The sequence below is a fragment of the Rhamphochromis longiceps genome, linkage group LG17 (assembly GCF_057381845.1).
Source record: "Rhamphochromis longiceps isolate RC_006_pf linkage group LG17, R_longiceps_female_GT1.1, whole genome shotgun sequence".
In the NCBI taxonomy this organism is placed as follows: domain Eukaryota; kingdom Metazoa; phylum Chordata; class Actinopteri; order Cichliformes; family Cichlidae; genus Rhamphochromis; species Rhamphochromis longiceps.
The window spans coordinates 40,046,913-40,072,224 of NC_140573.1; the positions used below are offsets into that span (position 1 = coordinate 40,046,913).

Consider the following 25,312-nt stretch of genomic DNA (forward strand, 5'->3'; position numbering starts at 1 on the left):
TTGAGCCTTGCCCCCTTTTAAAGGGAAACCCAAAGCAGGAAATCGCAGGCAGGTCGCGTTGCTACACACACAACTGCAGGCGAAGAGGCTAAAAAGACAGACTTCTTTTTTTTTAATTTGCCTTTTCTTTTAAATCAAAGCTTAAGGCAAATGCGGTTACGCAAAATGCTAAAGCCTCACGCTTTAATTAGGCAGACGCAAAAATGCGAGTGAGCGTAGAAGGAATACATGGATTTAATATGAGATGAATTAGTTCACATTTACTGTAAAATCACTTCTGCTTAACTCATACTTTTTAAATCCCTTGTACGAAAGGTGTGACTGTAGTAATACTATAAGAAACAAACATAAGACTAAAAAGAATTTTAAAGTATTTGTTGTCAAGTGATTTAAAGAACTAGGCCACACCTCACTGGGCTGTTTTGGGTTTTTTTACGTTTGCTTTTTTAGCTTTATGAGAAAAAGCATATAGACTGTATGTTGAACACAGACTGTATGTTGAAAATGGACACAGACCTCAGAGCTCTGTGTTTGGAAAAAGAGATGAAAAACAGGATTTGTTTGGTTCTAAGCCAAAACAGCATTCTGCCTCTTTTATTTTTGCCTAAAATCATCCCTGCATTCAGTGAGTCACAAATACACAACATTGGTAGCACAGATTAAAAGATTTACGGTTTCGCTACCATTTAAGCTCAGTGCTAACTCAGGTTAACTGGAGATTGCTGGTGCTACTCTGACTTGAGGGGGGCTTTCCATATTGAACTCAGAATTTCTAATGTTTTCGGACTACACCATGACCTTAGAACTGAAGAAGCTTCTCGGATGAGAGGTGAAACGTCTTCAAGCAACTTAAAGAAGTCCAGACGCATTTCTTTGCAAGCTCCTTTGACTACGATGACCTGGATGACTGAGAATCTTCACAGACACACCATGATATGTTACGTGGACCGTGTGTTCTACTTGCATTCTTTCCAATGGCCAGCAGGGGGCTACTCCTCTGAACGGATATTTAGAGATTTAAAAATCTAATATGGGTTATGACAATGCAGTTTGAAAACAATCTTGTTTTAGTGTCGTAACTTATTGTGGCTTACTCTTTTACACTCTACTCCCTTGGTTGCAAATTCATACCATTTAGCTCTGAAGTCAGATATTGGAGGGGGTGTGATGTAACACTGAGTTAAGAGCAGTAATAAAGTCAAAAAAGCAAGGAAATGTGTGGCTTATTTAGCAAGTCACAAATGCCTAAGATTAGTGGTGCACTCTTCAAGTATTCCAGCGTTATTAAAGCTTACGTGCACTCCTGTGATCTTCTTTTATTAAGTAGGCATTGATGCTGCTTTAACTTTCCTAGATGGAAGTCCGGCTTGAGTGAGCATTCCAGCTGAATGATTCTGTTTTTCAAATGGGACGCACCAACAGAGATCCCCTGCACCGTGACGTCAGTAAACACATTTTTCTGATGACTTTATGACATTCATTCTGTAAACTATAGTCATTGTTAGAGTCATTAGAGATTCATAGATTTACATTGAAAGGAAGCATAAGTCTAAATCAGTTATCAGGCAGTATCTCTTGCCATTTTCTACACATCTTCCTGCTGAACCCCTATTGGTATAACCGGTTTGTGAGTTTTTTCTACAAATTCTTGGCTGTTGCTCAGTGAAATCTGATGGCGACAAAGAAGTCAAAAAGTGAGTATTGAACCAAACACCTCCATGTGATCGTGAGGCGATTGACTTGGCACCCACTCGCCAACTAGCTGAGTGGTGGTAAAGCTTGAAAAATGCAACACAAACTGGAAACAGAGGATGTGTGCATTCAAAATGTGCAACTTTTACTTAGATGGCAAATGGTCTCCATTTCTGGTTTGTCTTGCACTTTTCACAGTTTCACCACCAACGAAAGATTTGACTAGAGCCAGACTGATAGAGGATTTTTAAGACCAATACTGATATTTAGCGCTTTAAAAATCTGACATATCACTCACTGTTTTTTCTTTGACAAAGACACACATATAGTTTCCTAACATTCGTTATGTCTTGTTGTTTATGAGTTTTTACAAATATAGAGTGACAGTGAAAAATAATCTTCTTTTATTTATTTATTATTATTTATTTTAATATCGGCCAATTAACATCCACGATTGATATAGCCTCCCCTACCAATATATCGGTAGGGGAGGATATGTTCTACTGGCAAGTGTTTGCTTATAAGTTGGTGTCTTCCATTCAAACTGTGGGTTCCAACATTTTCCTAGCAAACAAAACAAGACCAAAAAGGGTTTTCGCCTGCTGGTCGGGTAATACACTTCCATTCAAAATGGAAGGCAAGAGTGGTTACCGATCATATCACTGGTGGTCAAACCTCAGGGCACAAACTGGGTATGTGTAATATGAAGTAATGACAAATACACTGGTAATTAACACCACTCTGCAGTTGTCCTCAGCCACATAAAATGCTCAGCCTCTTTTTTAGCCAAGTCAAGTGTTTTGATTTCATTTGGTTCTTGAATATTTGGGTTAGCAGTCCAAAATACTAGATTGAACTACTGGATTTACTACAGTTGGTCATTGTTATTAGTCATCTGTAAGCACTAATAGCTTGTTTTTCTGCCCCCCGATAATCAAAATTCAGTTGATATTGAAGAAGGAAACCGATCGATTATATAGGATATAGTTACTGTAAAATAAGTTCTTTGAACCAGGTAATGTCCTCCGAAATAATTTGATTTAAACATCTTAATCAAGTAAGGTGCTATGCATCTTAGACTGTTGACCAAATGACTATATAGTAGGCTACTTAACCTGGTCATTGTGATCCTCTTGGTCAGATTTGTCTGTATTCCTTTATGATACTAAAGAAAATGTTGCTTTTTCAGAGTAACAAGCATAATAGTTTCTGGTGGCAGCAGATGGTGGAAGAAGTGACAGGCAATAAAAAAGGAGGGGGGGGGAAGGAATGGAAAAATCACTTCCAACATGTTTATACTCCTCGGAGTAAGGGAGGGGAACAGGAAGCAATGAAGCTGGTGGGGAATGTGCTGCACGTTAACAAGAAAATGCAGATGAGTGATGCCAGGGAACTTTAAATGTTCCTCCTGCAGCTGGAGGCGAAGACCTGGTGAGCTGGTTTCCAGTGCTAATGAAACATATCCATTATAATGTGCTGGAAGTTCATCTAAATGAGAAAATCAATTTAAAAGTCGACAGTAAATTTTTACATGAATTTCCGGTTAAAATACAGCACATATTGATTATAATAGGCAATAAGCCCAATCCTTCTTTTTGCATGTTTGAGGTGGAAACAAACTGCAGGCAGCAGCCGTTCTGCTGCATGTTTCAAGCTGGTGGGACTAACAGATGGCAATAATGGGATTACAATAATCGGATTTTTAAAAGTGGCATATGTAATCTTAAACACCTACTGTAAAAACACAGTAATCTGATTAGAGACTCTTTGAAGAGAAGAATGCAGAAAGCATTTAGATAAAATTAATGAGACTTGATTTTGTTATAGCATTACTGGAAATCTCTTCACTCTGTTCAGCTGTGAAGCGGAAGAAAGCCTTCTTTCTTCCCCTGTTCAGTCGAGGTGTGGGACGCATTAGGAGATCATACAGCGCGGTGACGCCCCCAAGTGGAAATCAGCAGCATTACAGCATCAGTTCAAGATAAAAAATAGTTCAGTTTCGCTTTCCAATCATCAGAAATGATACCGAAGTTTTCCTCCTCACATGTAGCTGTAGTCAGGCTGCGCTTTGGTCTCACAGGTGGAAGTTAACGCAGGCAGAGCTCGGAAACGATGGCGACAGAAATACTGAGAATGATCTGCGCCGGCCAAGGAGCAGTCAACACGGAGGATTTAGTGTATAATCTGTTTTCCGGCGATCCCACGAAGTTGTCGGAGATCATTTCGAACCGAGAGAAATTTGCTCGGTGTTGTCCAAACGGACAGGAGAAGGTGGTGGCCAGGACCCGCCTGAGACTTTGCAGAGGCAAAGACTGCCCGGGGACGTGCAGGGGTCTGCACCTGTGCAAAAACTTCCTCTTCGGATTCTGTGAGTTCAGCCAGCTCAGGTAAACATGCTGGACTTAAAGTAAATTATAGAGTTTATTGCATTGGAGTATTATTATTTCTGCACACTGTATCTGTATACAGAAAGCTGCATCTGACAGCTCAGGTGGAGGCAGGATTTCAAACTCTTTTATCGTGTAAACCTGATATCTGCATCGGTTGCTACTGACAACAAACAAGGTTTTGACACAATGGACTGAACCATGTTGTAATTGGGAGGAACACTATGCAATATTTGCCTTGGACATTGCCATACACCTGCCACATATATTGTAATAACTCAAATAACAGGAATAGAAATGAAGACACAAACAGATAAACAAGAGGAGCCTACAGAGAATTTATAGAGCTGTTCTTTTAAAAGCAAAACCAAAATCCCTTAGACATATTTTCTCTGATGTTTTTTTTTTTATGTGCAGCTACAACATCAGCTTAGCTTAGCAGTTAGAAAAAAGAGTGGAAGTGAAAGGAAAATGGCTTTACAGTGTGTTTGGTTGAATTTTTTGTCTCAATTTTAAATGTTAAAGGGATTCTAGTTCTACCCAGCTATATATAAAAAGCTGGTATTGGACTAATCCCATTAAAACGTATGTCCCAAAACCTAAGTTTGACATTTATGTAATATTACTACCATGATTTATTAGGCTGTCATTTGATATAACCCTTTGGTTTTAAGCACTAACAGCCTCAAAAACAGCTGACTTTGTTCCAGACAGATAAGCTTTCATAATCATCCCACAGTGAGAGACATCAGCTCATTTAAATGTATTACACTGTTTTTATTTTTGGTTTGGGTTTTTTCTTCTTAACTGAGCAAATGGATGCTAGCACTCACAGTCACGAATCAGCTGTGTGGATTCTGTTATAACAGGAGGGGCTGCAGCTTCTCCCATGAGCTGACGTCTGAGCATAACCAAAGACTTCTGAGGGAGCATGAGCTGGAGAGCCTGAGCCGAGAGGAGCTGTGCACCCTGCTGCTGCAGAGTGACCACACACTCCTTCCTGCTGTGAGTCTTACTACCGAGCACTCTTAAGTTGAATTTCAATCAATAATGGATCTGCTGATCAAGCAGCCTTTCTTTAGACACATTTTCTTGTCATGCTGATATCCAGCTCAACCTTCCCACCAACTTCACAAAATACAACAATATTAAAAAGCTTGAGAGAGTTTTTCTGTTGCAAACAAGTTAATAAGAAAATGATCCCACATTGACCGATGACCTCAGTAAAAATATTCCCAATACGTCTAGGATCTTGGGCACCAGTTTCACATTTTATTTATTTAGATAGCATTTTGCTAACTTTAATTTATCGAGCTTTTATTGCTGTGATAAAGCAAAGTATGGTTTTGGGTTATACCTACTTACATGTGGGTGCTACATGTCCTCAGTTGCTCAGTCAGATCCGCCTCTTGCTTATAGCTAGTTAACATAAATAATGGATATAACATTGGCCATATCCATCTTTTATATACAGGCTATGATTGTAACCATCTTTTCTTTTCTTCTCTCCATCAGATATGCTACAACTACAACAATGGTGATGGAGAGTTCAGCAGGTGTCGGGATGGTGATGGTTGCAGGAGGCTCCACATCTGTGAGAACTACATCAGCCGTGAATGCAGCTGCTGGAAGAACCACGATTTTAATGCTCCACAGCCATTCAGAGCTTTGAAAGTTAGAGGCGTACCTGACACACTCTTTCAGTCCTTGAAGGCTGCTTATGCAAATAAACAGGCTTTGAGACTGGCTGGAACCAACAGGGAAGATAGAGTCCACAGAGGAAACTGCTCCAGTGGTGAAGTCTCTGCTAATGACAACAACACTGATGAAAACAGTCTTTTTGGTAAGAGCAAAAAGCGGCCACGCCATTGGGATAGAGGGAAACACGGTAACCCGGTCAACCGAGAAAACGCCCGTTTCTCAAGTGACATTCATGCAGCTGACGATGAAGCTGCAAAAGCCAACAAAGGGCACAACAAGAGACAGAGGACCATTAGAGGTAAATCTGGAAACACTTCTATGGGGAGATGAACTAAAACTGCTGTCTAAACAAGGTGTGTGAAATATCTCCTGTTTCTTTCAGATAAAACAGGGATCTGCATGTACTTCATTAAAGGTCACTGCAAACATGATGGTGAGAAAGTCATGGTTAGTAAGTGTTTGAGGCTTTAATGTAGTTCTTTCTTGACTTTGACCAGCTGTCTTTCTTCTTTCTCCTTAGATCGATGTTATAAAGCTCATGACAAGATGCCGTACCGATGGCAGGTCCAAGATGGAGTCCAGTGGACTGATTTGCCCGACAATGAGACAATTGAGAGAGACTACTGTGACCCCAGTAACTCATACAGGTACTCACACAATTGAACTTCTTCAGAGATTTATTTTACACAATCTGTTACGGTTTGGAGGAGGACTCAAGCGCAGGACTCCGGGCTCAGATGCACACAAGAAAGATTTATTTACAATTCACCAGGTGTGTATACAAGAAGGTGCGGGGGGGGGGGGGGGGGGGGGGGGGGGGTCCAGGGGAAAAGCACGCATTCTTAAATACAACGCACAAAGGAAACACACTTAACCCGACTTGCAGTAGCTTGGCTTCACTAATGCGTGGTAGACAACGATCCAGCGAGGAGCAGCAGTCACCTCCTGGCTTAAATGCTGATCATCTTCATGAGACCCAGGTGTCTCATCTCCCGAGGGCGTGAACCCACGGTGAGTCCGCCCCGGCGAGAGAGAAGAGGAGAGAGAGAGGAAGAGAGACAGTGCAGCTGATCCGCCTGGCCGTGACACAATCATCTCAATGTTTTTAGATAAAGTGGAACTATTAAGCTTTTCCATATTTTCTTTCATATATACACTGATAAAATAACAGATGCTCATTTTAAACTTTGACAAAGTTTAAAAAAATAATAATAATAATTTGAAACTTTAACATAATTGTAAAACAAAGAGAAAATATGAGGTGAGACAAGATTTTCTGTTGCTACAGGAAAATCCTTTCATTGAGTGTTTCAATGCACAAAGGTTTTGGTAGAACTGATGTTAATACTTTCTTGATTGTTTTTTTGCAGTAGTACCAGCCCGGCCGTGCACTTTGACACGATGACGTTTGGACAGAACAAAGTGCGTCGACTCTCGACAGAAAACTCGGTGATCGAGCCGACCTTCATCCACACCACCGAGTGGCTTTGGTACTGGCAGGATGGGAGTTGGAACATGTTTGCATCCGCTGTGAGTAACTACAGAGTGTTGACAGAAATTTTGGCAGATTGCTAAAAATTAACCCATAAGGACCCACAACATTTTTTTTTCAGGACAATTATGAGTGATGTCAATCATACAAAATGGACCACCTTTAACACACTTCTGAAGCTTTTTAAATAATAGCTCCAGAAAACTGTTTCTGGTTGTTAGTGATGATGTATGAACCCTGCTTTTGGGTCCAAACTTCTACTGTGTTCATTACATGTTTTAATGCTTCTCATCTTGTTCTGTTTAATCTGAACAAGCCCTTAAAAATACTCAGTGATCACTGTCGACCTCTCTGCATTTTTATTAGCACTGTTCATATGCAGCATGTTTTAAACGTGTGTGTATGTGAGAATGCGTGTGTCATGGGGGTGCATTTGTGTGACCTCCTGCTCACCAAAATGATCATAAAGCTGGAAGCTTACAACACAAGAAACAGATCTTTCATATAGGATGTATCTACAATAAAACCTCTCCCAGCACAGAGTGGCTGGAGAGGTGGTGAGACAAAGGAATGTCTTTGATCACACAGTTTGAATCAATGTAGAGATGGGAAGCATAAAAATGACAACATTTAACAATTCACTTTAACATTTCCCTCCTGTTTTGTTATTTTTATGCTCCAGATTATTCCTGTGTAGTATTTTCTCACTACTTGTTTTTGACAGTGTCAGTGTAGATTTAGATGTCACACAGCTCCTGCCGTCATTCACCTCCTATTGCAGCAAAGGTTCACCATTAATACATGTTCTAAACTACTATGTTCTTCCATCTCATACACAGTAAACTACATCCTGCAAGTAAACAAATGAATGTCAACAGTCAAACACGAAGAATCAACATTCTCAAATCATATGTCACTACAATCCAGCTGTATACAGGCATTCAAACACATCAGTTGATTTTACTGTTTGTCCATGTGAATCTCAGCTAACTTCAAAGCTGTAGCCTGGTCAACACTCCTCTTTATGACCCCTATCAACCCCCCAAATCTTCTCACTGTAGGCACCCTGTGGGGGTTAGAGTCAACTGGTGAATCATCTGCACTTACAACTCTTCTCCTTTCCTGTTGTCACTGCAGAAAAAGATTTTGTAAAGGAAATTGGATCAAGTTGTTTATGATCTTCTCCCCCCTTTTTGAGTCATGTCCACCCATGGCTCAAAACTTCAACCAGCTCAGAGAAGTTGACACGATGTAAATGTAGACAAAAGGCTCCTCTGTTTACATCTCTCCCTCGCAGAAGGCTTCTCTGCAGAGCATCAAATCTGCATGGCAAAGTGACACCTTTAGATGATCTTCATCCTTGGGAAAAGTGGTGTCAACTATCGCCCAGTCTCCTAGCATCTGTGCTTCACACAGAACCACAATTCCATCGCTGGTCCCCCACTGCGCTGTCACTTTTGGAGCTTGGCACGCTCCCTTCATCCCTCAGTTTCTGTTCCAACGCGCTGACGATTTAAGGCAGAGCACGTCGTACACCTTAGTTGTCTTCTTCAACGTCAACGTCGAAACTTTATTTAAGATTTTGCTGTGCGAAGTCTCCTCATGACGATCTTCTGGAAGCCCAGTGGTGCAACCCACTGTGGTTTTTCAGCTGTCCTGCAGATGGTCCCTGCTTCTCACTGGTCCTCTTGAAGCGTCTCTCCTGGCCTCAGCTTCCATCTTGTCGACGCTCTTCCTTACTCGCTTCTCCTCATGGTACCTGCAAATTTAAAATTGACACTCTTCTTGTGCCACACGGCTCTCGTCATGTGTCAACTCCACACAATGAGACATGCACAAGAATGCTGCACATTCTCTTCTAAAAAAAATTCTCCAGAGTTTCCCTCTTGGAGCAGCTCCACTCCAAACCTGTAACCCTGTCAATACATTAGTCAGAGGTTAAACGTTAAGATTGTTTAACTCCCAGCTGCACCCGGAGCCTGTATCCTAGAAGACAAAGTCTTTAAGTTAAAACAAACTCACATTTGCAACCAACTGTAGCATAAGATTAATAAAGTATTCAGCATCACAGAGACAAGTATAATTGCAGGGTTACTCTAAACTCATTAAACCCCTGATTTTTCCATAATTTGCTCCAAATCATTGAACATCTGCACTTCATTCCACATTGTAATCAGAATCAGAATCAGAATACTTTATTGATCCCTGGGGGAAATTATTTTTTGTTACAGTGACTGGACAGTGACTTTTCTTAAGTTTGTCACTCACCATGAGCTCAATAGTGGTCAGATAATAAGCCCCATGTAACTATTGAGTAACCACTGCACATCTGTTCAATCGTCACTTGTCTGTCTGTGCTGAATCCTTTACAAGCAGCTTTAAAGGAAAAACAAACATTAGCCAAACACACGGATCATCCTGGAGGTTGGGCCTAAGTCAACAGGTTCCAGAGGTGCTGTAAAAGGTCATAAAGTTAACACTCGGCTGTAAAAAACAGAAGTAACACTGGTTTCAACACAGTATCACACTGTATTCACATCTTCCCCTGTAATTTTCAACATTTTCTCAACAACACAGTGTAATTTCATCACCAACACACAGCCTGTAACCACAGTTTTCTTGACACACAAAATCTCAGTAATCCTGTGGTAGAAAAACATTACTAAGTTGTGTGTCCTGCTGTAAATCACATGATCAAATCACATGATTAACCCTCTGCTGTAGAAAAGAAATGTAAATGTTAGTGCTGCGCAGGTGTATACACTCTTTCTCACAGTGATCTCTGTGAGCAACACAAGGTGATGAATAACACACCTTTGGTAAATTCAAAAACATCCAGAAAAATTACAACTAAAAAGGTTAAATTTGCAGAGTTCACATAGTCATGTGACCCAAGTTTCCTCCTGTGGTGTCCTCCTGCTCCTGCAACAAGAGGCACACACAGAGATACATCCACTCCTTTGTCATCTGAATGGGGTAACCTTGAATAGTGGTGTCAGTCAGTCTTGTCAGCTTTTACCAGTCAGTCAGTTCCCCATTTTTTTATTTTCACTCATTATTCATTCATCGATTGTTTCTTTTTTTCTTTGCTGATAGTGGAACCTATCGTCGCATTTTGTTTCCACCCTCAGCAAAATGATGACATTTCAAAAAGAAACAGAATTTAGACTGGATTACCTCGCTGAATCCTTTTAGAAAGGGACTCGCTTCCTAATTGTCCCAAACAAGTGGCTTTCACCTGAGCCCGTTCTAATTTTGGAGAAACTCACTTTGCAACCGTTCGCAACAACATGTTGTAGTTCTCCCTATTCAAACGTTCAGATCCTCTTAGATGAGAGAGAATATTAAACAAAACTTTCAGTGCACTATGAAAGTAACAAAATAAAAAGTAAGGGGGGGGATCATACCAAACCTAATTGGCAGGCTCAACCTTGCAACAAAAGACAAATCATCAGCTAGTTTGATCTCAAACATTCATCCAATCAGCCACACACAACACACAGCATAACCCTGTTGTCTCATCACATAATGAGTTTCTTCTCATGTAACCAAATGTGTGCCATGTTAAAACTTCTTCACACACCAGAAACTCAACAATCAGCTCACTCAGTCAAAACCTCTCATCAGCATTCTGTTTTCTCCCTATGATGCAATCATTTGTCCTCCTATAATATTCAGTCCACTAGTCTATGTATCACTTTTCATCTTACTAGTGACTTGGACAAGATGACAAACAGAATCTCATGCTTAAGATGCTTTCTGGTCTTCATGAGTGTCATTGTATGTGTATGTGGGGTTGGTATGGTTAATGCTGTTTGTGTGTGTGTTTTTTTGTGTACCTTTCTCATTTTGTAGTCCAGACTCCTTCTCAATTTTCCCACTTAAAGCAGTTTGCTTTTTTCCCAGGATTGCTTACCCAAATTTTGATTTCCCACACTAAACGACAGCCTTCCTCTGTGTGCTCACCTGCTCCTCTCACTCCGTTCTCCTCTCCCACGTTGCAGTCCAATGGCAGACAGTTCTCTTCAGCTTTGTCCTGTGTTTTCCCACTGTCTCATCTTGCCATTTTTACTCCAAACATGGCAAATGTCACTCAGACAGTCTCCTCAAAAGTCATCTTCACACACAGTGAAGTTGCAGCTTGCTGGAAACGCATCTCCATCCATCCATGCTGATGCTGTTTGCACACACTGCAGCTGGACCTCTCTGCTCAGGACTCTGTTGTTGTAAAAATTACAACATTTAACAATTCACTTTAACTATTTCCTTTGCCTTGTTTGGTCTCATCCTTTTCAGCACAACCTCACGTGTCTGAATTTACAGTTATGTTTTCATTTTGACATACTTTATTAACACAATTGATCTAAAATCAGACAAAAAACATAAAATCCGAGTAGAAAAAGTTATATTTTTTACTGTAACAACCAAAAACATGTTTATCGAATCATATTTCATAACTTTAAAAACAAATATAAATTGTCAGTTTTAAAATCATATGCACAAGTTTTGCAAACAAAGTTATTTGCAGCCTTTACCCTTTTTTAAATAACCATTTCAAACTATTTACAGAACAATCAGGTGTTCTCATTCAATAAGATGCCACACAAACTATTTGTGCCACTCCAAATATTTCTGTCCACTATAAAGGAAACATCACAGCCTGATACCTGCAGGTCTGACATAAGGTCATAACCAGAGAGGGCTCGCTGCGCTGTCCTTAGACAGTAAACGTGACGAAACTATTCAGGAAAAACGCCGCGTATATATAGTTTGTCATGACTCTGGTTTTACGTGGCCTAGCAACACAATTTAAAAACTGGTATATATCACCTTGTTGCTTTGTCATCTTAAAGTGGTAATATGTCTGCATTTATAAATTAGATAGAAGCTATCTGCAAACCTTAGCCAATCTCTCTGTGAGTGATTAGAGTCAGTCCAAGTCTGACTGCAACTGGTTTCAGTAAGTTTGCCTCCTGTCAGACAACCTTGCGCTCAAACGTGGTCACAAGTGTGCAACATCCTCAAGCTCTGGGCAAAAATGTATTCACTACAAGTTGTAGTTGGTCACAGAATATGAATAAATAAATCAATAAATCACCAGGCAGCCACCAATTTTTACTCCAGTCTTATTTTTACTTGCGTGATAAGCCACGCTGTCAAGCTAAGTGTGTCCAGTGTTGGATGATCGTCAGTTGAATGTAAACACGAGGGTCCATGAAACCAGCTCTCTTGTTCATAGTATTTCCAGAATATATTACCATGCTAAATATTACGATACTATGGTGTATCAATTTTTCCCTCCCTATGGTTGGCAGTTGTCCTTTTCTTATGAACTGTTCATTGTTCATATGCCGATGCAGGTTTCCTTCAAGGTTAAAAACACCTTTACTGTTCTCACTTTGCAGATTGGTGGACACGAAGCAGCAGACATCAACAGTGCAAAGCTGGAGGAGAAGTTCCTGGCCAATGATAAAGACGTGGTGGAGTTCACTGCTGGTTCACAGTCATATTCACTCAGTTTCCAAGGTAAACAAAGAATAGGGAACCATGCATACTTCTGCATGTTAAAATATAAAATCAGCTTTATAATTGTTGTGCAAGTTTAAACTTTTTTGCCCCTCAGACATGATGCAGACAAACAAGCGTTACGGCACCAAAAGGCCTGTTTGTAGACGGCCACGGTTTGTCTCTGCTGCAGATGCCCTAAAAAAGAAAGTCAGGTATGTCATCCCCAAAACAGCTCCACCAGACTTCCTTACTTTTTTCTAAATTCATTAGATACTTGAACTTTCTTGTCATCTTTATTCCAGTTGGAGATGGGATTTGATTTTTACACCAAGATCTCTAGAGACCAGCATATTGTCTTGAATCTAACGTAATTTCTATTCAATACTGATAGGTAACCATGCCAAAGTACTGATATTGCCTTGGTCTTTAGAGTCAAACAAAGCTCACTAACCAAAAGCAAACAAATAAAAAACAATATTGTTGTTGTAGCGTACAGCTTCATAAAGCTTGACAAGAGCTGATGCTGGATCCAGGAAAGTTGTAAACTTAATTTTAAACAAAAATAAAATTGGCCTTGTTTTTTCAACTTCTATAAAAATGACATCATTAAAGTAAATTTGAATTTCTCTCTGCAGAAGGTCTTCAGTTCAAAGCTCCACTTCAATACCAAAAACCTGGGACAACACACAGATCCCTCAAACAGGATGCTCGGTATTGTAAAAAACATAAAATATAACTATTCTGTTGTAAGTCACACTCTTAAATTTAGATGTTTTCGAAATTAATTGTATTCTAATAATATTAATAACAGAAGTGAGCAAGTAAATTTACTGACAAATAGACATGAGGACAAAATGGTGTTGGCGTTGAAGATGCGAAGCTTTTCATTGGACGGGATGAATTCATTTATTAGAAGGACAGCTCATAAAAACGAGTTAGAAGCAGAAAAAGACAGTTTCATACGAGGTTTTCTGCTTCTTCATGTTCGTTCACTTGAAGGTTTTATTCCTGTTTTTTATGGGGTCTTTTTTTCTTGTGACAAATTCTTAAATAATTTGAAAATGAATGAAGTGCAGCCGTCTGGCTAATCTGCCGTGAGAACAGAGTTTCTGTTGCAAATGGTGTAGGAGAAGAAAAAAACCAGTTTTTAAAAAACGTTAAGTAGCAATTTATTCAAAGTAAACAAGCTAAAACATACAATTTAGCATTGCTAGGCATTTATTTCTTTTTTGTAAACAAAAGTACTTTAGTATTTTTGAATATGCTAAAAAAGTATATTACATTAGGGCAGCCTAATTATTATTTCATTATTATTAAGAAACACATTAGCTGATTGCTGTTAAGCATTGGGATGGCAATTTGTCCCTATTCGATTCAATTTAATTTAGTTTTATTTTATTTATATAGCACAAAAAAGTCACCTTAAGGCATTTTATATATTAAGTTAAAACCTTCCAATAACACAGAGAAAACCTCAACAATCAGACAACCCCCTAAGAGCAGTGTTGGGGAGTAATGGAATACATGTACCGCCGTTACGTATTTAAAATACAAAATATGAGTAACTGTATTACTGTTTATAAAGGTGGTATTCAGAATACAGTTACTTTGCTAAAATAAATGGATTACACAGCCGTCTTTTCCTGTTTCATATGTTAGGCTGTCCCCTCTCTATTTTTGGTAATTCCACGCCGGTGGAAACCCAAACAAAACCCGCATTAAGAGGCTCAAACGTCTCATTCTCGCGTCTCATAGTCACGTGAAGAAATATTTTTTTAAATGATTTAATATGAAGGCAACAGGCAGAGTGTTGCAGGCATCGCCCTAAAGAATGTAGCTTCATGGGCAGTGTAGTCCGTGCTACAGGGAGAATGGACTGTCATACCCGTTATGTGTCTGTGAGCGCGAGGAGGGAGAAAAAGGAAAAGTACGAGCTGTCATCGAGCAGAAACAGGAGCTGGAAGCATGTAAATATAATAATAACCACTGCAGCCAAAAAGAGAGCCTGACGAGCCCAGCTGTAAGTAAGCTGTTAAGACTCGACTGTGTTCGTGTTTTCCTCCGAAACAATAAGTTCGGTTGGAGCAGCCTTCCAACGCCTCTCTCTGTCTTTCGCTAGCAAAGTTGACCCAGACAACAAAGTAAAGCTAGTTTTCATCTACGAGCCCGACGTATTATCCAGAGGTCCCTTTACTACGGTTCGGAGCCGCTGACCTGTTTTATATACGTGTGGAATAGTTTTCTATACGAGATCGCTGCAAAAAGTGCAGCCTTACCTAATGTCCACCTACTGTTACTCATTTATATTAAGATTTAAACATCTAGTTGGTGTTGGTATGGCGAGTAACCTTCAGTAATAAATCACCCAGCAATAGTACATTCATGTAGTTGTAAAAAAGCATGATAATATATTAAGTAATCCAAAGTATTCAGAATACATTACTCTCATTGAGTAACGTAATGGAATACGTTACAAGATACAATATGTAATCTGTAATCTGTAGTGGAATACATTTTAAAAGTAACCTTCCCAACACTGCCTATGAGCGAGCACTTGGCAACAGTGGGAAGGAAAAAAACTCATTTTTAACAGCAGGCTCAGGGAGGGGCGGGGCCATCTGCCATGAGCAATTGGGGGTGAGAGGAAAAGCAGAGAGCAGAGCACTTGTTATTTTTCGTTGTCATTGTGAATAAAAATATTTAATGTGCCTGTTTTTTTTTCATACAGCGAATCTCACTCCAGCTCAGCTCAGAAGAATTTAAGGAGGCTGAAGCTCTTTTCTATAAAACCATGAAAGACTGTGACATCATCAAGTTTGAGAGGATTCAGAACAAAGCTCTATGGGAAGCCTTTCAGTTGTACGTATTTCATTTAATGTGCACCCATCTTTCACTGTGAGTATAAAGTTACTGTACCACTGCTGCCAGCTAAAGTGAGGTTATGGTTGTGTAACTGATATGACTGAGCTTTTTATTAAAGTGTATATAGTATTACCAGCTGTCAGTTCGCTGAGGTTTGCAGGCATTCATTTATGCACCGCTCTGTTAAAGCCCTGCATTTCATTCAGGATTCATTCAGAGATGGCCTCACATTTGAACAGTGATGGGAATAACAATGTTCTAAGTAACGGCGTTACTTTTTTCAGTAACGAGTAATATAACTAATTACTGCTACCTATCATTACAACGCCGTTACTAAAATGCGGTGTTACTATTTTTCAACAAACAGACGGTTGAAGCTGTGTTCAGGTTACCGCACCTTATATCAGTTGCACGGAAGTAGCTGTAAGTAATCTGGACGCTACAGCTTTGAGCAGCTGTGCGCGCTCAGATTAGTTACTTTTTGGCAAAACACCTGGAGCTAAGGGGGCAAAACAATCGCATGAGTGCTGCTGCTTGACTGAGGAAGAATGAAGTAGTCGTAGTAAGCCAATCACACGACTACTTCAAGATGACAAAGCAATAAGGTGATATATACCAGTTTTTAAATTGTGGTGATAGGCCACGTAAAACCAGAGTCATGATAAACAATATATACGCGGCATTTTTTCCTCAATAGTGTCGTCACGTTTACTGTCTAAGGACAGCGCAGCGAGACCTCTCTGGTTATGACCTTATGTCAGACCTGCAGGTATCAGGTGTGATGTTCTTCTTTATAGTGGATAGAAATATTTGAAGTGGCACAAATAATTTGTGTGGCATCTTATTGAATGAGAACACCTGATTGTTATGTAAATAGCTTGAAATGGTTATTTAAAAAAGGGTAAAAGGTAAATGGCTGCAAACTGCAACAACAATTTTGTTGTTTGCAAAACTTGTGCGTATGATTTTAAAATTTACAATTTATACTTGCATTCAAAGTTATGAAATATGATTCATTAAACATGTTTGTGGTTGTTACAGTAAAAAAGATAACTTTTTCTACTCAGAGTTAATGTTTTTATCTGATTTTAGATCAATTGTGTTAATACAGTATGTCAAAATGAAAACGTAACTGTAAATTCCAACATGTGAGGTTGTGCTGAAAAGGATGAGACCAAACAAGGCAAAGGAAAGAGTTTTTCAAGGTGAAATGTAGAGGGAGAATTGAAAGTAGTCAAAAACAGCCAATAATGCTCTAAAATTAAACATTTTTTTTTAAAGTAACGCAATAGTTACTTTTCCTAGTAATTAATTACTTTTAGAATCTTGTAACTCAGTTACTTTTTTGAAGAAGTAATTAGTAACTATAATTAATTACTTTTTCAAAGTAACTTGCCCAACACTGCATTAGACTGTAGAATACTTTGGTATACAGAGTTCATGGTTGACTCAGTGACTCCAAGGTGCTCAGGTCCTGTTGTGTAAAAGACCAAACAAACCCAAATCGCCGCGCCTCCACCACCGAGCTTGAAAGCTGGTATGAGGTGTTTGTGCAGAGACTCTGTTTGATGTGCACTGTGGCCAGACATCTCCGCTTTGGTGTCATCTTTCTGAAGGACATTATTCCAGAAATCTTGTGTTTTGTTCAGATGCAATTTTGCAAACCTGAGCTGAACATTTAAGCTATATTTTCAGAAACAGAAGCTGCGTCTGTTGTTTATACAGCATTTAGCATTCAATGTTATCCTGCTTTCCACTTGTGGCTACAGAGACTGCTGCTGCAGATGTATATAGTATGTATACTGTAGATGTCTATAGTATATTTATTCACTTTATATTCCCGCACTTACTGTACATGTACCAGTTAGAGTTAGTTTTTTCCTGCCTCCTATTTCAAGGCAGAAAAATCAAATGAAGAGCAAAAACAGAGATGGAAAGGTGATGGAGAAAAAGCTTTTTCATGGCACTGACTCCAAAGATGTAGACGCCATCTGCCACCACAACTTTGACTGGAGAATCTGTGGAACTCATGGAACGGCTTATGGGAAAGGTGAGTTAAAACGGTTATTGAATATTCAAATTATGTTTTCAGAAAAAATACGTTTAAAATCAAAAATTCCAAACATTCTCATTTCAATCTTGCAGTCTTTTCTGTGACACCCTTGGGTGCTGGGAAGTGATACTTTAAAAAAAATAAACCAAAGGCTTTGTTTGTCTCTGTTTATCACTGAAGAAAATAATGCGTAGCCCTTTGTCTTTTCCCACAAATAAAGTTTTGATAATTTTATCTTTTGGTGTCTAAACACAGGTAGTTACTTTGCCCGTGATGCCAGTTACTCCCACAACTACACCGGAGACACTGATGAGAGAGCCATGTTCATCTCACGGGTGCTGGTGGGAGACTTCACCAAAGGGTCCTCTGATTATCGCCGACCTCCCTCCAAGGATGGAGGGGGCATAAACTTCTATGACAGCTGTGTGAATGATGTAATGAACCCCTCCATATATGTGGTGTTTGAGAAGCAGCAGATCTACCCCGAGTACCTGATACAGTACAAGACCACAAACCTACTTAATGTGCACAATGGCAATGCAGCAACTATAGCAGGATTTAATCAAAGTACTAATAATTCTTGTGTCATTGCTTAACAAAAGTGGTGTAAAAGGGGGTAGGCAGTGTCTTGAAATGGAAATTTTATTTTGAAGGAGCTTAATAGAGTTTGTGCTGAATAATTTAATCATATGCAAACACATACCTGAAAGCAAAAAAGCACAAAAAAATCTTATGTAGAGATAAATATAAAAAAAGAAGCAGTAGATATTAATGACAGATATGTTCACAATAGAAAAGAACTCTTACTTACTTCCAGACGATTAGAAAATGTGAATTGTGAGCTGGTCTGTAGTTAATGTAGATTAACAGTTTATGATTAATTAGCTTCTCAGTCAGATGATATTAAAACATTTTAGGTTAAATTCAAATGATGGGGAAACCTTGATGAAATTGCTGAATGATGAATGATTTATATTTTTACATTTTCCTGTTGCACTTTATTATTTCTATTTCTGTTTTTGTTGTTTTGATGCTGAAGTTTTTCCACCTTGACCAAATGTAAAATGATTTTCTACAAATTGCCAGCATTTCCTCTCACTTTGTATTTATGAGCATATTGAAGATGAAGAAAAAGGTTGGCACGATCCCATTTGCTGAGGTGTTGTTTATAGAAAATAGACCAGCCTTTATACAGAATAATTAAAAAACAGCAGGACTGAGTTAACCTTATCAGAAGAAAAAACCAAGTGCTTTCCTCATGATTATCTTCGGAGGTTTTATATGTCTGCCACATTTAGTGTTAATAATGCAAACAAATCATAAAATGTCAATTAATGATAAAGGACGCTGTCAGATTAGACCATTAGAGTCAGAAATTCTTATAATGACTTGTCCGAGACACATGATGGATTATGTGTTGGTGCCTGATGGTAGCAACAAGAAGCAGGGACCAACTTTTGAGAACATGAATAGAAACAAACAGCAGCTCTGTGTTTGGAAAAACCTAAAAAAAAAAGAGAAAAATATTAAAAGGGAAGCTCAAAGACGATGCTGTGGTGGCTCTTAATCTCTTTAAGATCGTCCCATTGTGCACTACAGAGCGCACACCACTGCTCTTGGAGTCACGAAAACATAAAGGTTGCGTTAAAACTTGATATCTGATATAGCATTACACTTCTTTCAACTCAGACAAAGTCCATTGCACTACTTTCAAGCACTTTGCAACCTGTCCTCTAATTTGGTCATTTCTTCTGGATGCATTTCTCTTGCTTGTATATATTTATTTTGTCGTATGTACTCCTTTTGTCTGTTTTTTATTCTTGCCGTCCTACTGTTTCTATTTTTATTTCATGCACAGTTGATGTGGAGAACCCACAATTTGTTTTGTACATGCACAAAGAAAATAAAAGGCTATTCTATTCTAAAAAGGAGGCATGCCTAACTGGCATCATTTAGTTATCAACTATGATGGTAACGTCAAATGAATTCAGCTATGTTGCAACTGCAAGCAACAAAGTTGCAAAACACACAACAGTCCTGGGAACTGTTGGCTAACACATGGAGGTCTGTGCCACTTTTTAAGAATCATCAGTGACCCACTGCCAAAGTGATCACGCTGGATGATGTTTGCTGCAATGGCTCCAGACTCTAAGTCGTGTGCTCAGTGTGAGAAAGTGGCGACAGCAGCAGCAGATTTGTCAAATGCTAGAAAGGCGATAATGCATAATGTATATTGAATCATGCTGAGTATGCACAGGTGGCGATGCCTGATTATTAATGTCACCAATGTTGGGTCCTTACTTAAATAATGTCTTTCACATTACTCCTTACTTTTCCTAAAATGATGCAGTACCTCACTTAATTACTTTACTGGAGAAAGTAATTGGTTAGCCATTTCACGCTCCTGCACTGTCTGTCACGATCCTGGGTCTTTTGACCCAGCGTTTTGAGTTTCAGTTTATTTTGATGTTTATGGTTAAGTTCATTAGGTTATCTAAGTTCATTTGCTTATTAGTTTCCCCTTGTGTTTTCAACCCCTGTTAAGTCTCCCTTGCCCTTCATATGTTTCATGTCTGTGTGTGTAATGTGTGTATGTGTATGTGTTAGTCACCATAGGGAAATAGTTCCTCTGCATTTAACCCATTCACCCAGTGAAGCAGTGGGCAGCCACCAATGCATCATTATCATCATTATGTTCATGTGTGTCAGCTGTTTTCCCCATGTGTTCCGACTTCCCTCATTAGCCTCCTGTGTGTATTTAGTCAGTGTGTTTTCAGTCGTTCCTTGTCTGCGTCATGTCTTCAGGTATCCATGTCAGTTCACCATGTTTAAGGTTTTTTTTTTCCCTCCCATGTTTTAGTTTTAGTTCACCCAGTTTAGGTTATTGTTTAATTTCATGCATGCCCTTTGATTGCATTTATTTTGCCAGCCTTAATGTGGTTGAAATTATAAATATTTAAACTGCTGGGAAGACTGAAGAAGCATTTAAAACCGTTGCAAAGATTATATTATAGGAAGGCCCAACTACAGAGCTACAGAGCTCCAGGTATAACTCAGGCTTAGATGAGAGTACTTTACACTCTCATGTCACACTTGTAGTTGGAAGCAACTATGAGGCTAGAACACTGGGCTCAATGGTCAAGAAAGCGCTGAGCTTGACCTGGGAGGCCACAGATGCACCAAACGCTTGGAAGGCAGTGGAAGTAGACATGTGGTATGTTGCGTTTTCCTCAGAGGAGTAAAACAAACCTGAAGAGGATTCACCCATGGAAGAAAGAGGACAGATCATACCGACACACAAAGACTCTGGTAGCCCCAATCCTGGGTTTCAGCACCACTGATGCACGACAGACCCGACCACATGTTTGCACTTTTCAGTACACTTCTTTATTGTGGCTGTCAACTTACACACGCTGCTGCAGCTTTGCAGCGGATGCACATATTTCAAGATTTTCAAGAGCTTGGCTTCCCAAGTCCCTGATTTGGGAGTTGAAAACAGAGTGAGAGGTTTCAGCTACTTGCTGGTGGCGGTGGACTGCTTCACAAGCTAGGTGGAAGCAATCCCATTCAAAAATGAATGAGTGCAGACTATGGTGTCCCAAGGAGCATATGCTCTGACAATGATTCACATTTGTTCAATAAAGAACTGGCAGAGGTAGAAAAGGCTCTAGGTATAACACACCGATTTGTTTACCACCCTGCCTCACAAGGGGTGGTGAAAGGGCAAATCAGACTTTGAAGAGAAAAATTGTGGCATATATTAGGACAGTAAACTGAGATGGGTGGACACTCTCCCCATTTTTCTTATGTCAATGAGAACCTCTCCGGGTGCGCATACACACCTGATGCCACATGAGTCGCTGAGAGGCAGGCCAATGCCTGGTCCAACCCTGAGAGGGAGGTCGTATGACCTCTCTGGATGTTTGGCAGGTGAACTGTGATGAATATATGACAGCGTAGACTAAGCGAGTTTTTAAGTTTTGTTTAAGCAGGTGCAGCTGGCTGAGCCTGAGGAAACTACAACTACAGCAATAAAGGCTGGTGACTAGGTGCGGGTGAAAGTTCACAATGGAAAGTGGCTTGAACCCTGGTGGACTGGACCCTATGAGGTGATTAAATGCACATCCAGTCTAGTGCTGTCCAGATAAAAGGTAAAGCTGGAGCTAATTATCACCACATGACACATTGTATACCTGCACAATCACCTTTGTAAACTCTGGCTGAGGGTTAGGCCTAATCAGAAACCGGTGAAGGCGCCAAACAAATAGACTGATCTGACTCAAAAATTGACCATTGCATGTCCTTGTTAGTATAAATGGCATGTTTCCTAGCTACTATAGAGTGCTGCGGTTGTTGTTGTATTCTGTGTGGTAGAAGCTTATTGAATAGACTGATAATAGCCGCTTTGTCCAAGGAGAAAGGCCTACCACCCTATCAGTTGCTGTTGTTTGGACAACAGGAGGAGTTAGAGAATGATGAGGAGGTGCAGAACAGTAAAAGCAGGGAGCGAAGGCTCTGAGGGCAATAGCTGGTGTGGGGTTGAAGGTTTGAAGCTTGTAGCTATTTGTTGTTAATGAACCATCAGACAGGATGGAGTACTGGCAGACATGAAGGGAACCAGTGGATTGAAAATCATCCTTAAATAGGAAAAGATCATACGACTAGGGCTGTTCGATATAACGATATATATCGGATGACGATACAAAAACGTCTATCGTTTCATTTTACGCTATCGTTTGTTTCGTGGTGTCGCAAAATAAACTGTTTACGGCAATGTTTTTTTTCGTCATTTTGATGGTTACTGTAGTGGCTATATTAATTTCTTAAAGTTCTCTCTTTCTCTTATATTTAATACCAGAGGTGGGACAAAGTCATTGTTTTGCAAGTCTCAAGTAAGTCTCAAGTCTTTATCCTCAAGTCTCAAGTAATGTCAGGCAAGTCAGAGTCGAGTCTCAAGTCACTGGTGTAAAAGTCCGAGTCAAGTCACAAGTCTGAAACTTTGAATTTCAAGTCCTTTCGAGTCTTTAAAAAAAAGAAAAGAAAAAATAATGTTGCAGTTATGCTAAATGTAAATATTAGACCATGTAATTTTAAAATCTGTGTTTTTCTCAACACATGACAAAATAGTGAACTTAGAAAATATACACAAATTGTGAAATTGCACCTCTTTAAAATGCAGCTCCAAGAATAATTTTCACCGACAGTTCTGAGATAAGCTGCATGTTATTCTTGGATGCGGTTGTAGGACCAGCTTTAAAATCGCATGACAAAAATATCATACACATTAAAAAAAACTGTATCACCAACGTAGCCTGGACAACATTTGCTAGTTAGATGAAGTCAGCTATCTCATCGTAGCATATTTATATGCATATTTATAATCATACGGTTCTTGGAGTGAGTGCATACACTCATGAAGTTTAGTAACTTCCGGTCACTGCAACAAGCCCAGGTACAGTTTACCGACAGATGGGTGCAGGACCTTGAAATGCACCGTGTAGAACGAAAGACCATCGTACGTATCATAAGTTTACCAGTCTCACAAATCGTCGTCATAAATACACATTCCTTAACCGTTTATTAATAGGACCTTTGAGCTCAACGGTAATTAATTAGTAGTGGAAATAATTTCTGGTAGCATCACAGAAATGTAGCAGTGACAATAATATTGTATGCTGTAATCGTACTGGGCAATTAGTGATACAAAAAACCTGTTTTATCCTGTGAATAAAAGTATGTGTTTTTGTCAATGTACCATAATAACAGAAGCGAAACGCAATATTGTGTCAGGACAATTCACTATTTATGCACAATAAATAAAGGAGCATAGCGCCACAATTTCTGTTCAGCGCCAGACTTGCTTGTAACCTATATCACCAATTATGTTATGAAAATGACGTATTAACTACTAAAAAACACTGACCTTCGTGTAAATGCTTGGAGCAGACTAACCTGTGAGCTGGTGTTCTGGGACGTTATATTTGATCTTTGAATGATCCAGGCCATCCGTAGCGTCTTTGTTACTTCGGAAACATGGCTTGAACAATTTCTCTTCAACGACGTAATCCGATAACAACCGATCTCTTTACCCGTCGGCTTCTCGTGGCTGTCATGCGACCGGCTATTGCAGTTAATAATACAACGGCTTCTTGACATTTTTGTGTTTCTTTTTATCGCTGTGTGACTGATTTTAATTGAAAGCCTGCGTGCGCTAGTACCGCTTGCCACGAGTTCCCAGAATCCTTTGCGGTTCTACCCGTGAATGACGTCACATTTTCAATCTCTATATAATATGCATGTTAAATTTTATATTTGGGGTAAAATATCAAGTCTTTTCAAGTAAACCGGTTCAAGTCCAATTCAAGTCCCAAGTCATTGGTGTAAAAGTCCAAGTCAAGTCACAAGTCTTAGAACATTTTTTCAAGTCAAGTCTAAAGTCATAAAATTAATGACTCGAGTCCAAGTCATGTGACTCGAGTCCACACCTCTGTTTAATACAACCACACTACACACGGACAAGCGCCTGTTTTATGCACTGTCTTTAGCAACAAGGACGGCAACACCATCGCGTGTCCGCTTGTTTATGTTCCGCATAAACCTTTCACAATAAAGCTCAAGATCCTGTTGAGACTTTTCAAAATAAACTGAATCACGTGAAAGAGCAGATTATTTACGGATGAGAATTAAAAAAGAGCCGCCACATGCTAAAAAATAAACCTTAGACTCAAACGTTAGAACAGGCTTTTCCCCGCAGCACGCCGTGTAATAAATACTCACAAAGAAAATGGTGGCTGTTAAAACTTATGTCTAAAAATGTATAGTTTAATGCATCTGTTAAAACACTGGACTCCAGCTACATGACGCGCAGCTGGAAACACTTCCCGCAAGTCGAGCTGCCCGAGATTCACAGAATTTACAGAAAATGTTACATTTTTGTGATTTATATCGTTATCGGGACGATAGAATTCTTATATCGGGATATGAGATTTGTACAAATGTACAAACTAAGTACAATAATCAAACAAAATGACATATGTATGCATAATATTATCCCTCTCACACGCACACACACAGAGGTATAGCATTTTGACCCACTCATCTTTGCAGAGTTGTTGTAATTCAGTCACATATAGTTGTATACATAAGGATGGGTTTAGGGAGGTGCACCTACTTCAGTCGTCTCAGGAAGTGCAGTCACTGCTGGGCCCTTTTTGTCACTGATTTGGTGTTGCTGGTCCAGGACAGGTCCTCTGTGATGTGAACACTGAGGAATTTGGTGCTCTTCACTCTCTCTACTGTGACACCAGCAATGCTGAGCAGGAGATGGACAGCCTCGGCCTTCTTAAAGTCAACGATCAGCTCTTTTGTTTTGTCAACATTAAGAGATTATGGCATTGCACCAAAGTGCCAGCCACTGCACCTTCTCTCTGTATGCATCATCGTCCCTAGCTAGTTATCAAGGCAGCCAGACTGTGTCTCTGTAACCAGTTGGAGAGCTCCTTACATCGCACGGCATGATGAACTTGCATTGCTTTTTCCAAATGTTAAATGGAATAGCTAATCTGACATTTAATCTGATAGCTAATCCAAGTGCTAATCCCTTAATTAATCCCAAAG

At 39.6% G+C, this 25,312-nt stretch overlaps 1 protein-coding gene across 1 annotated transcript; it reads left to right on the forward strand.

Annotated features, from left to right (window-relative positions):
* Positions 1-87: 87 nt before the first annotated feature.
* On the forward strand, positions 88-19,617 carry LOC146650205 (protein mono-ADP-ribosyltransferase PARP12-like). The gene is made up of 12 exons (XM_085387489.1): positions 88-4,079; positions 4,949-5,084; positions 5,595-6,078; positions 6,163-6,213; positions 6,301-6,427; positions 7,151-7,310; positions 12,678-12,798; positions 12,896-12,992; positions 13,416-13,491; positions 15,509-15,639; positions 17,541-17,692; positions 17,951-19,617. Exons 1-12 carry the CDS (start codon positions 3,805-3,807, stop codon positions 18,289-18,291), a joined length of 2,151 nt encoding a protein of 716 aa, XP_085243615.1. The 5' UTR covers positions 88-3,804; the 3' UTR covers positions 18,292-19,617.
* Positions 19,618-25,312: the final 5,695 nt, after the last annotated feature.

Bases quoted from the DNA above. Each gene is read 5' to 3' on its own strand.
- LOC146650205 (XM_085387489.1), top strand. From the start codon at position 3,805: ATGGCGACAGAAATACTGAGAATGATCTGCGCCGGCCAAGGAGCAGTC. The intron at 5,085-5,594 runs GTGAGTCTTACT...TCTCTCCATCAG, and splicing joins ACCACACACTCCTTCCTGCT to ATATGCTACAACTACAACAA. The intron at 15,640-17,540 runs GTACGTATTTCA...TCCTATTTCAAG, and splicing joins CTATGGGAAGCCTTTCAGTT to GCAGAAAAATCAAATGAAGA.